Source organism: Oncorhynchus mykiss, chromosome 27 (genome assembly GCF_057628025.1).
Source record: "Oncorhynchus mykiss isolate SJ-2025 chromosome 27, ASM5762802v1, whole genome shotgun sequence".
In the NCBI taxonomy this organism is placed as follows: Eukaryota; Metazoa; Chordata; class Actinopteri; order Salmoniformes; family Salmonidae; genus Oncorhynchus; species Oncorhynchus mykiss.
In genome coordinates this window covers 45,428,638-45,441,637 of record NC_143048.1, presented here as the reverse complement: position 1 = coordinate 45,441,637, position 13,000 = coordinate 45,428,638, and the positions used below count along the sequence as shown (strand labels likewise).

General features: G+C 45.4%; 1 protein-coding gene across 5 annotated transcripts in view; it reads left to right on the top strand.

The window, feature by feature from the left end:
- Window positions 1–13,000, top strand: part of LOC110507241 (high affinity cationic amino acid transporter 1) — a 62,921-nt gene that overhangs the window by 36,496 nt on the left and 13,425 nt on the right. For 2 of the 5 annotated variants that reach the window (XM_090224106.1, XM_090224108.1), the window contains exons 2-7: window positions 4,335–4,764; window positions 5,508–5,666; window positions 7,784–7,955; window positions 8,129–8,262; window positions 9,719–9,941; window positions 11,946–12,085. In XM_090224106.1, coding sequence (XP_090080232.1) covers window positions 4,395–4,764; window positions 5,508–5,666; window positions 7,784–7,955; window positions 8,129–8,262; window positions 9,719–9,941; window positions 11,946–12,085 — 1,198 coding nt within the window. In that variant the 5' untranslated portion in view covers window positions 4,335–4,394. The remainder of the gene's footprint in view (window positions 1–4,334; window positions 4,765–5,507; window positions 5,667–7,783; window positions 7,956–8,128; window positions 8,263–9,718; window positions 9,942–11,945; window positions 12,086–13,000) is intronic. The other 3 variants (XM_090224109.1, XM_090224110.1, XM_090224111.1) reach the window with 2 other exon arrangements.

Genomic DNA, 13,000 nt, shown 5'->3' with positions numbered 1-13,000 from the left:
AGGTTGAAAATCTCAGTGAAGACACTTGCCAGTTGGTTAGCGCATGCTCACAGTACACATCCTGGTAATCTGTCTGTCCCTGCGGCCTTGAGAATGTTGACCTGTTTAAAGGTCTTACTCACATCGGCTACGGAGAGCGTGATCACAGTACACGTCCTGGTAATCTGTCTGGCCCTGCGGCCTTGAGAATGTTGACCTGTTTAAAGGTCTTACTCACATCGGCTACGGAGAGCGTGATCACAGTACACGTCCTGGTAATCTATCTGGCCCTGCGGCCTTGAGAATGTTGACCTGTTTAAAGGTCTTCCTCACATCGGCTACGGAGACCGTGATCACAGTACACGTCCTGGTAATCTATCTGGCCCTGCGGCCTTGAGAATTTTGACCTGTTTAAAGGTCTTACTCACATCGGCTACGGAGAACGTGATCACTCAGTCTTCTGGAACAGCTGATGCGCTCATGCAATGTTTCAGTGTTATTTGCCTGGAAGCGAGCAGAGGAGTTTAGCTCGTCTGGTAGGCTTGTGTCACTGGGCAGCTCTCGGCTGTGTTTCCCTTTGTAGTCTGTAATAGTTTGCAAGCTCATCCGACATGCGTTGGAGCCGGTGTAGTAGGATTCGTATTGAAGCTTTGCCTGTTTGATGGTTTGTCGCAGGGCATAGCGGGATTTCTTATAAGCTTCCAGGTTAGAGTCCTTCTCCTTGAAAGCGGCAGCTCTAGCCTTTAGCTCAGTGCGGATGCTGCCTGTAATCCATGGCTTCTGGTTGGGGTATGTACGTACGGTCACTCTGGGGACGACGTCATCGATGTACTTATTGATGAAGCCAATGGCTGTTGTGGTGTACTCCTCAATGCCATCGGAGGAATCCCGGAATATGTTCCAGTCTGTTCTAGCAAAACAGTCCTGTAGCTTAGCATCTGCTTCATCTGACAACTTTTTTATAGACAGTCACTGGTGCTTCCTGATTTAATTTTTGCTTGTAAGTAGGAATCAGGAGGGTAAAATTATGGTCAGATTTGACAAATGGAGGGCGAGGGAGAGCTTTGTATGTGTCTCTCTGTGTATGGAGTATAGGTGGTCTAGAGTTTTTTTCCCTCCGGTTACATTTAACATACTGATAGAAATGTTGTAAAACGGATTTATGTTTCCCTGCATTAAAGTCCCCGGCTACAAGGAGCGCCGCCTCTTGGTGGGCATTTTCTTGTTTGCTTATAGCGGAATACAGCTCATTCAATGCTGTCTTAGTGCCAGCCTATGGCTCTGGTAGTTTGTACACAGCTATGAAAAATACAGATGACAACTCTCTCGGTAGATAGTGTGGTCTACAGCTTATCATGAGATACTCTACCTCAGCCGAGCAATTCAGCCACGACTCCGTGAAGCATAAGATGTTACAGTTTTTAATGTCCCATTGGTAGTTTCATCTTCCGCGTAGCTCGTCGATTTTATTCTCAAAATATTTCACGTTTGCTAGCAGAATGGAGGGAAGTGGGGTTTATTCGATCGCCTATGAATTCTCAGCCCGCTCTTCGGCCCCTCTTTCTCCGCCTCCTCTTCACGAGGATCATGAGGATCGCGGCCTGATCCCGAGGAAGCAGTGTATCCTTCGCATCGAGCTCGTCAGAGTCATGAAAAGAAAAGAAGGATTCTGCTAGTCTGTGGTGACTAATCGAAGTCCTGATGTCTAGAAGTTATTTTCGGTCATAAGAGACGTTAGCGGCAACATTATGTACAAAATGAGTAAAAAAAGGAAAGGAGTGGGTGGGTGTGTGGAAAGGAAAGGAGTGGGTGGGTGTGTGGAAAGGAAAGGAGTTGGTGTGTGGAAAGGAAAGGAGTGGGTAGGTGTGTGGAAAGGAAAGGAGTGGGTGTGTGGAAAGGAAAGGAGTTGGTGTGTGGAAAGGAAAGGAGTGAGTGGGTGTGTGGAAAGGAAAGGAGTGGGTGTGTGGAAAGGAAAGGAGTGGGTGTGTGGAAAGGAAAGGAGTGGGTGTGTGGAAAGGAAAGGAGTGAGTGGGTGTGTGGAAAGGAAAGGAGTGAGTGGGTGTGTGGAAAGGAGTGGGTGGGTGTGTGGAAAGGAAAGGAGTTGGTGTGTGGAAAGGAAATGAGTGGGTGGGTGTGTGGAAAGGAAAGGAGTGGGTGTGTGGAAAGGAAAGGAGTGGGTGTGTGGAAAGGAAAGGAGTGGGTGTGTGGAAAGGAAAGGAGTGGGTGGGTGTGTGGAAAGGAAAGGAGTGGGTGTGTGGAAAGGAGTGGGTGTGTGGAAAGGAAAGGAGTGGGTGGGTGGAGTGGAAAGGAAAGGAGTGGGTGTGTGGAAAGGAGTGGGTGGGTGGAAAGGAAAGGAGTGGGTGGAAAGGAAAGGAGTGGGTGGGTGTGTGGAAAGGAAAGGAGTTGGTGTGTGGAAAGGAAAGGAGTGGGTGGGTGTGTGGAAAGGAAAGGAGTGGGTGTGTGGAAAGGAAAGGAGTGGGTGTGTGGAAAGGAAAGGAGTTGGTGTGTGGAAAGGAAAGGAGTGGGTGTGTGGAAAGGAAAGGAGTGGGTGTGTGTGTGGAAAGGAAAGGAGTGGGTGGGTGTGTGGAAAGGAAAGGAGTGGGTGTGTGGAAGGGAAAGGAGTTGGTGTGTGGAAAGGAAAGGAGTGGGTGTGTGGATAGGAAAGGAGTGGGTGTGGATAGGAAAGGAGTGGGTGTGTGGATAGGAAAGGAGTGGGTGTGTGGATAGGAAAGGAGTGGGTGTGTGGATAGGAAAGGAGTGGGTGTGTGGATAGGAAAGGAGTGGGTGTGTGGAAAGGAAGGAGTGGGTGTGTGGAAAGGAAAGGAGTTGGTGTGTGGAAAGGAAAGGAGTGGGTGTGTGGAAAGGAAAGGAGTGGGTGTGGATAGGAAAGGAGTTGGTGTGTGGAAAGGAAAGGAGTGGGTGTGTGGAAAGGAAAGGAGTGGGTGTGTGGAAAGGAAAGGAAAGGAGTGGGTGTGTGGAAAGGAAAGGAGTTGGTGTGTGGAAAGGAAAGGAGTTGGTGTGTGGAAAGGAAAGGAGTGGGTGTGTGGAAAGGAAAGGAGTGGGTGTGTGGAAAGGAAAGGAGTGGGTGTGTGGAAAGGAAAGGAGTGGGTGTGGATAGGAAAGGAGTTGGTGTGTGGAAAGGAAAGGAGTGGGTGTGTGGAAAGGAAAGGAGTGGGTGTGTGGAAAGGAAAGGAAAGGAGTGGGTGTGTGGAAAGGAAAGGAGTTGGTGTGTGGAAAGGAAAGGAGTTGGTGTGTGGAAAGGAAAGGAGTGGGTGTGTGGAAAGGAAAGGAGTGGGTGTGTGGAAAGGAAAGGAGTGGGTGTGTGGAAAGGAAAGGAGTGGGTGTGTGTGTGGAAAGGAAAGGAGTGGGTGTGTGTGTGGAAAGGAAAGGAGTGGGTGTGTGGAAAGGAAAGGAAAGGAGTGGGTGGGTGGGTGGAAAGGAAAGGAAAGGAGTGGGTGGGTGGGTGGAAAGGAAAGGAAAGGAGTGGGTGTGTGGAAAGGAAAGGAAAGGAGTGGGTGTGTGGAAAGGAAAGGAAAGGAGTGGGTGTGTGGAAAGGAAAGGAAAGGAGTGGGTGTGTGGAAAGGAAAGGAAAGGAGTGGGTGTGTGGAAAGGAAAGGAAAGGAGTGGGTGTGTGGAAAGGAAAGGAAAGAAGTGGGTGTGTGGAAATGTTTAAAGAAAATAAAACCATGGATTCTAATTCCACTTCCTCCTGGCCTAGAGACTACTTTCAGTGTCAAATCAAAATCACATTTTATCGGTCACGTACACATGGTTTAGCAGATGTTAAATGCGAGTGTAGCGAAATGCTTGTGTGACCTGAAGCGAAGCGACCATCTCTGTCGGCGCCATTCTGATGTGAGGAACCATCTAACAGGAAGTTTTAAAATCCCGGACTTCCTTCAGCGGTGTAGGATAACTTTGTTTTGTTTGTATCTCCAGCTTGTGATTTGGTTTTTACACAATTATAAAACTGGTTTGTAGATGAATCCTGACCTGCTGTTAATAGTTTAAAAATAAAATTTATAAAAAAAAACTTTTCAGTGCTGTTTAGCGAACAAAACCAAAACAGTAAACATCATATGTTTTTGTACAATTTTACTCAACCCCCTCTAACCCTTGTTTGGCCTCACGGTGTGTGTATGGTACACACACACACACACACACACACACACACACACACACACACACACACACAGTCGTAGAAAACCTCTGACGCTCTCGCTGTTTTGACTCCAGGTGCTTTAACCCCATACAGAGAGGCTAAGAAGAGTGATCTGAGAGACTGTCAGACACACACACACACACAGTTGTCGGAAAGCTCCTGATGCTCTCTCTGTTCCCCCATTGTGCTACAGAGAGGTGAAGTGTTATCTGACAGGCAGAGTGTGATCCGGAGGGAGTGACAAAGAGCCAGGATGATTCTGGCCACGCTGAAGGGCTTCGGGAAGCAGCTGCTGCGTGTCAAGGTGGTGGACTACAACACCGAGGACTCACGTCTCTCCCGATGTCTCAACACCTTCGACCTGGTGGCTCTCGGGGTAGGCAGTACTCTGGGAGCTGGGGTGTACGTCCTGGCCGGGGCCGTGGCCAGAGAGAACTCTGGTCCAGCCATTGTCCTGTCCTTCCTCATCGCAGCGATGGCCTCGGTGCTGGCTGGTCTGTGTTACGCTGAGTTTGGGGCCCGCGTCCCCAAGACGGGCTCGGCCTACCTGTATAGTTATGTCACTGTTGGGGAGCTCTGGGCCTTCATCACCGGATGGAACCTCATCCTCTCTTACATTATAGGTGAGAGGGCCACAAACACACACACACACCACACACACACACACACACACACATACCTTCCTCCTCACACATGTATGTTCAGAGAGGAACGTTAGAAAGATACTGTCATAATGCAGACAATAGATATATATGGGATGCATTGCATTGCATTTTCATGCCTCTTCAACATATATAATATAACGTATAATGATTGTTGATCCTGGATCATTTACCTGTGTTGATCCTAGACCATAATTTGCTGTGTTGATCTTAGATCTTAATTTAGCTGTGTTGATCCTAGACCATAATTTAGCTGTGTTGATCTTAGATCATAATTTAGCTGTGTTGATCCTAGGCAATACTTTAGCTGTGTTGATCTTGGATCATAATTTAGCTGTGTTGATCTTAGATCATAATTTAGCTGTGTTGATCCTGGATCATTTAGCTGTGTGGATCCTAGACCATAATTTTAGCTGTGCTGATCCTAGACCATAATTTAGCTGTGTTGATCTTGGATCATAATTTAGCTGTGTTGATCTTGGATCATAATTTAGCTGTGTTGATCTTGGATCATAATTTAGCTGTGTTGATCTTGGATCATAATTTAGCTGTGTTGATCTTAGATCCTAATTTAGCTGTGTTGATCCTAGGCAATACTTTAGCTGTGTTGATCCTGGATCATAGTTTAGCTGTGTTGATCTTGGATCATAATTTAGCTGTGTTGATTGATCCTGGATCCACATTTTCTGGTTATCTCCTAATAGGAACCTCTAGCGTGGCTCGGGCATGGAGCGCCACGTTTGATGAGCTGATTGGTCGACACATCGAGCAGTGGTGCCGGGTCCACATGGCGATGAAGGCCCCAGGGATCCTGGCTGAATACCCAGACATGTTTGCTGTCATCATCATCATCATTCTCACAGGTGGGCATTGCTCCATAAAGAAATATATCAAATCAAATCAAATGTTATTTGTCACATACACATGGTTAGCAGATGTTAATGCGAGTGTAGCGAAATGCTTGTGCTTCTAGTTCCGACAATGCAGTAATAACAAGTAATCTAACTAACAATTCCAAAACTACTGTCTTGTACACAGTGTAAGGGGATAAAGAATATGTACATAAGGATATATGAATGAGTGATGGTACAGAGCAGCATAGGCAAGATACAGTAGATGGTATAGAGTACAGTATAAACATATGAGATGAGTATGTAAACAAAGTGGCATAGTTTAAAGTGGCTAGTGATACATGTATTACATAAGGATACAGTCGATGATATAGAGTACAGTATATACGTATGCATATGAGATGAATAATGTAGGGTAAGTAACATTATATAAGGTAGCATTGTTTAAAGTGGCTAGTGATATATTTACATTTCCCATCAATTCCCATTATTAAAGTGGCTGGAGTTGAGTCAGTGTCAGTGTGTTGGCAGCAGCCACTCAATGTTAGTGGTGGCTGTTTAACAGTCTGATGGCCTTGAGATAGAAGCTGTTTTTCAGTCTCTCGGTCCCAGCTTTGATGCACCTGTACTGACCTCGCCTTCTGGATGATAGCGGGGTGAACAGGCAGTGGCTCGGGTGGTTGCTGTCCTTGATGATCTTTATGGCCTTCCTGTGACATCGGGTGGTATAGGTGTCCTGGAGGGCAGGTAGTTTGCCCCCGGTGATGCGTTGTGCAGACCTCACTACCCTCTGGAGAGCCTTACGGTTGAGGGCGGAGCAGTTGCCGTACCAGGCGGTGATACAGCCCGCCAGGATGCTCTCGATTGTGCATCTGTAGAAGTTTGTGAGTGCTTTTGGTGTCAAGCCGAATTTCTTCAGCCTCCTGAGGTTGAAGAGGCGCTGCTGCGCCTTCTTCACAATGCTGTCTGTGTGAGTGGACCAATTCAGTTTGTCTGTGATGTGTATGCCGAGGAACTTAAAACTTGCTACCCTCTCCACTACTGTTCCATCGATGTGGATAGGGGGGTGTTCCCTCTGCTGTTTCCTGAAGTCCACAATCATCTCCTTAGTTTTGTTGACGTTGAGTGTGAGGTTATTTTCCTGACACCACACGCCGAGGGCCCTCACCTCCTCCCTGTAGGCCGTCTCGTCGTTGTTGGTAATCAAGCCTACCACTGTTGTGTCGTCCGCAAACTTGATGATTGAGTTGGAGGCGTGCGTGGCCACGCAGTCGTGGGTGAACAGGGAGTACAGGAGAGGGCTCAGAACGCACCCTTGTGGGGCCCCAGTGTTGAGGATCAGCGGGGAGGAGATGTTGTTGCCTACCCTCACCACCTGGGGGCGGCCCGTCAGGAAGTCCAGTACCCAGTTGCACAGGGCGGGGTTGAGACCCAGGGTCTCGAGCTTGATGACAAGCTTGGAGGGTACTATGGTGTTGAATGCCGAGCTGTAGTCGATGAACAGCATTCTCGCATAGGTATTCCTCTTGTCCAGGTGGGTTAGGGCAGTGTGCAGTGTGGTTGAGATTGCATCGTCTGTGGACCTATTTGGGCGGTAAGCTAATTGGAGTGGGTCTAGGGTGTCAGGTAGGGTGGAGGTGATATGGTCCTTGACTAGTCTCTCAAAGCACTTCATGATGACATGTTGTCTGTTTTTGGACCTTTTCTCTGGAGTATGGTGCTGTGGGAAAACAGACCTGGAATCAAAATGTTTGAAATAACTTGAATAATAATAATAATCTCTCTCTCGCTCTCTATTTCTCTCTTTCTCTTTTTCTGTCACACGCTCTCTATTTCTCTCTCTCTCTCTCACGCTCTCTATTTCTCTCTCTCTCTATCTCTCTATTTCTCTTTTTCTGTCACGCTCTCTATTTCTCTCTCTCTCTCTCACGCTCTCTATTTCTCTCTCTCTCTCTCACGCTCTCTATTTCTCTCTCTCTCTATCTCTCTATTTCTCTTTTTCTGTCACGCTCTCTATTTCTCTTTTTCTGTCACACGCTCTCTATTTCTCTCTCTCTCTTTCTCTCTCTCTCTATTTCTCTCTCTCTCTATTTCTCTCTCTATTTCTCTCTCTCCCTCACTTCCTCCAGGCCTACTAGCGTTTGGCGTGAAGGAGTCAGCCATGGTGAACAAGGTGTTCACTTGTATTAATGTGTTAGTGCTGGTGTTCGTGGTCATCTCAGGGCTGGTCAAAGGAACTGTAAAGAACTGGCATCTGAACCCTGATGAAATCCTCAACATCACTGTCAACGCAACACTGAAGTGAGTCAGGGATCAGGGAACAGATAGATATGTGTATTTGCTGCTCAATGCTGCCTGTGTGTTTGCTTTAGATAGTCATCTGAATTACTGAGAATTTGTTTCTGAGCACACATGTTGATGGTGTGTGTGTGTATGGTTGTGTGCGTGCGTGTGTGTGCGCTCCTCTCCTCCAGTATGACAGAGTCCTTGCCATCGAAGGAGAGTCTGGGTCAGGGAGGCTTCATGCCGTTTGGCTTTACTGGGGTCCTGTCTGGAGCAGCAACCTGTTTCTATGCCTTCGTGGGCTTTGACTGTATCGCCACCACCGGTCAGTACACTTATCAAGGCTTTATTAAGAATTCATCATGTCTTCATTAACCTCTGAATTTCCTGCTTTTTTTCCCCGTCCAGAATCCAGGAATCTTCCAACCAGAATATCAGGAATATCAGGGAATTTTGGGGAAAATTACCAGAAGTTTGCAGTACTCTCTGTCTCTCCCTGTAGGGGAGGAGGTGGAGAACCCTCAGAGTGCCATCGGCATCATAAACTCTCTCTTCATCTGTTTCCTTTAACCCCTGACCTTTAACCCCTATAGGTGAGGAGGTGAAGAACCCTCCGAGAGCCATCCCAATAGGCATCGTAGCCTCTCTCCTCATCTGTTTCCTTTAACCCCTATAGGTGAGGAGGTAAAGAACCCTCAGAGAGCCATCCCAATAGGCATCGTAGCCTCTCTCCTCATCTGTTTCCTTTAACCCCTATAGGTAAGGAGGTAAAGAACCCTCAGAGAGCCATCCCAATAGGCATCGTAGCCTCTCTCCTCATCTGTTTCCTTTAACCCCTATAGGTGAGGAGGTAAAGAACCCTCAGAGAGCCATCCCAATAGGCATCGTAGCCTCTCTCCTCATCTGTTTCCTTTAACCCCTATAGGTAAGGAGGTAAAGAACCCTCAGAGAGCCATCCCAATAGGCATCGTAGCCTCTCTCCTCATCTGTTTCCTTTAACCCCTATAGGTGAGGAGGTAAAGAACCCTCAGAGAGCCATCCCAAAGGCATCGTAGCCTCTCTCCTCATCTGTTTCCTTTAACCCCTATAGGTAAGGAGGTAAAGAACCCTCAGAGAGCCATCCCAATAGGTATCGTAGCCTCTCTCCTCATCTGTTTCCTTTAACCCCTATAGGTGAGGAGGTAAAGAACCCTCAGAGAGCCATCCCAATAGGCATCGTAGCCTCTCTCCTCATCTGTTTCCTTTAACCCCTGACCTTTAACCCCTATAGGTAAGGAGGTAAAGAACCCTCAGAGAGCCATCCCAATAGGCATCGTAGCCTCTCTCCTCATCTGTTTCCATTAACCCCTATAGGTGAGGAGGTAAAGAACCCTCAGAGAGCCATCCCAATAGGCATCGTAGCCTCTCTCCTCATCTGTTTCCTTTAACCCCTATAGGTAAGGAGGTAAAGAACCCTCAGAGAGCCATCCCAAAGGCATCGTAGCCTCTCTCCTCATCTGTTTCCTTTAACCCCTATAGGTGAGGAGGTAAAGAACCCTCAGAGAGCCATCCCAATAGGCATCGTAGCCTCTCTCCTCATCTGTTTCCTTTAACCCCTATAGGTGAGGAGGTAAAGAACCCTCAGAGAGCCATCCCAATAGGCATTGTAGCCTCTCTCCTCATCTGTTTCCTTTAACCCCTGACCTTTAACCCCTATAGGTAAGGAGGTAAAGAACCCTCAGAGAGCCATCCCAATAGGCATCGTAGCCTCTCTCCTCATCTGTTTCCTTTAACCCCTATAGGTGAGGAGGTAAAGAACCCTCAGAGAGCCATCCCAATAGGCATCGTAGCCTCTCTCCTCATCTGTTTCGTGGCCTACTTCGGAGTGTCTGGTGCCCTCACCATGATGATGCCCTACTATATGTTGGATAAGAACAGTCCTCTGCCTGTTGCCTTTAAACACGTAGGCTGGGAGGGAGCCACCTACGCTGTGGCTGTAGGGTCACTGTGTGCTCTGTCCACCAGGTAAGCTGGCCTTACAGTGTTTGTGCTTCACACAATTTATGTTCCTGGTCTTTAACAAGAGTTGGAGGAAGCCCTAACAATCAGGTTAGGCTAGATTAATGGGATATGTTTGTGATTATTAGATTATTTTTAATTTAACTAGGCAAGTCAGTTAAGAACAAATTCTTATTTTCAATGACAGCCTGTTTAGGGAGATTTGTACCTTGTCAGCCCGGGGATTTGAATTTGCAACCTTTCGGTTTCGCTCTAACCACTAGGTTCCACTGCCGCCCCATTAATGGGTTATTCTTTAGATTATTAGATTAATGGGTTATGCCTTAGATTATTAGATTAATGGGCTACGCCTTAGATTATTAGATTAATGGGCTACGCCTTAGATTATTAGATTAATGGGCTACGCCTTAGATTATTAGATTAATGGGCTATGCCTTAGATTATTAGACTAATGGGCTATACCTTAGATTATTAGATTAATGGGCTACACCTTAGATTATTAGATTAATGGGCTACACCTTAGATTATTAGATTAATGGGCTATACCTTAGATTATTAGATTAATGGGCTAGGCCTTAGATTATTAGACTAATGGGCTATACCTTAGATTATTAGACTAATGGGCTATACCTTAGATTATTAGACTAATGGGCTATACCTTAGATTATTAGATTAATAGGCTATACCTTAGATTATTAGACTAATGGGCTGTACCTTAGATTATTAGACTAATGGGCTATACCTTAGATTATTAGACTAATGGGCTATACCTTAGATTATTAGACTAATGGGCTATACCTTAGATTATTAGATTAATGGGCTACACCTTAGATTATTAGATTAATGGGCTACGCCTTAGATTATTAGACTAATGGGCTGTACCTTAGATTATTAGACTAATGGGCTATACCTTAGATTATTAGACTAATGGGCTATACCTTAGATTATTAGACTAATGGGCTATACCTTAGATTATTAGACTAATGGGCTGTACCTTAGATTATTAGACTAATGGGCTATACCTTAGATTATTAGATTAATGGGCTACACTTTAGATTATTAGATTAATGGGCTACGCCTTAGATTATTAGATTAATGGGCTATACCTTAGATTATTAGACTAATGGGCTATACCTTAGATTATTAGACTAATGGGCTATACCTTAGATTATTAGACTAATGGGCTATACCTTAGATTATTAGACTAATGGGCTATACCTTAGATTATTAGATTAATGGGCTACACCTTAGATTATTAGATTAATGGGCTACGCCTTAGATTATTAGACTAATGGGCTGTACCTTAGATTATTAGACTAATGGGCTATACCTTAGATTATTAGACTAATGGGCTATACCTTAGATTATTAGACTAATGGGCTATACCTTAGATTATTAGACTAATGGGCTATACCTTAGATTATTAGACTAATGGGCTGTACCTTAGATTATTAGACTAATGGGCTATACCTTAGATTATTAGATTAATGGGCTACACTTTAGATTATTAGATTAATGGGCTACGCCTTAGATTATTAGATTAATGGGCTATACCTTAGATTATTAGACTAATGGGCTATACCTTAGATTATTAGATTAATGGGCTACGCCTTAGATTATTAGATTAATGGGCTACGCCTTAGATTATTAGATTAATGGGCTATACCTTAGATTATTAGACTAATGGGCTGTACCTTAGATTATTAGATTAATGGGCTACGCCTTAGATGAATAGATGCTGATCGTTGTTACTGTTCCAGATGATAATGATGCTAATATAATAATATATAATAATAATAATAATAATAATAATAATAATAATAATAATAATAATAATATATAATAATAATAATAATAATATAATAATATGTGTGAATAATACATTATGGACACAAAGGAAAGTGTAATCTTGTGTTGCATTCTCCCGTGTCCAGTAGCTTTGTGTGTGTTTAACGCTGTATCTCCCTGTGTATCTCCCCGCGTGGCACGGCTCTCCTATCTCCCTACTAGCCTGCTAGGCTCCATGTTCCCCATGCCTCGTGTCATCTGGGCCATGGCTCAGGACGGACTCCTCTTCAAGAGTCTGGCCCAGATCAGCGACCGAACCAAAACCCCTCTAATCGCTACAGTAACCTCTGGAATGGTGGCAGGTGAGACTAGAACCCTTGTTAACCAGTTAAACCACTAACAGGGCTGCTAACCTCACCCCGCTACCTTTACAGCTCCCTCCCTACAGGAACCAACCAATGCTAGCGCTGTTTCCCTGGTTACCTCAACATGCTACTGTTCACAGTGCACCTGTTTAGAAGACCTGACCAAACCTAGAAAAACTGTGGATAGACCAGGGGTATTCAAATCTTACCCTTGGGGTACGGAGTACGACAGATTTTATTACCCTGGGGGTACGGAGTACTACTGATATTATTACCCTGGGGGTACGGAGTACTACTGATATTATTACCCTGGGGGTACGGAGTACTACCGATGTTATTACCCTGGGGGTACGGAGTACTACTGATATTATTACCCTGGGGTACGGAGTACTACTGATATTATTACCCTGGGGGTACGGAGTACTACTGATATTATTACCCTGGGGTACGGAGTACTACTGATATTATTACCCTGGGGGTACGGAGTACTACTGATATTATTACCCTGGGGTACGGAGTACTACTGATATTATTACCCTGGGGGTACGGAGTACTACTGATATTATTACCCTGGGGGTACGGAGTACTACTGATATTATTACCCTGGGGGTACGGAGTACTACTGATATTATTACCCTGGGGGTACGGAGTACTACCGATGTTATTACCCTGGGGGTACGGAGTACTACTGATATTATTACCCTGGGGTACGGAGTACTACTGATATTATTACCCTGGGGGTACGGAGTACTACTGATATTATTACCCTGGGGTACGGAGTACTACTGATATTATTACCCTGGGGGTACGGAGTACTACTGATATTATTACCCTGGGGTACGGAGTACTACTGATATTATTACCCTGGGGGTACGGAGTACTACTGATATTATTACCCTGGGGGTACGGAGT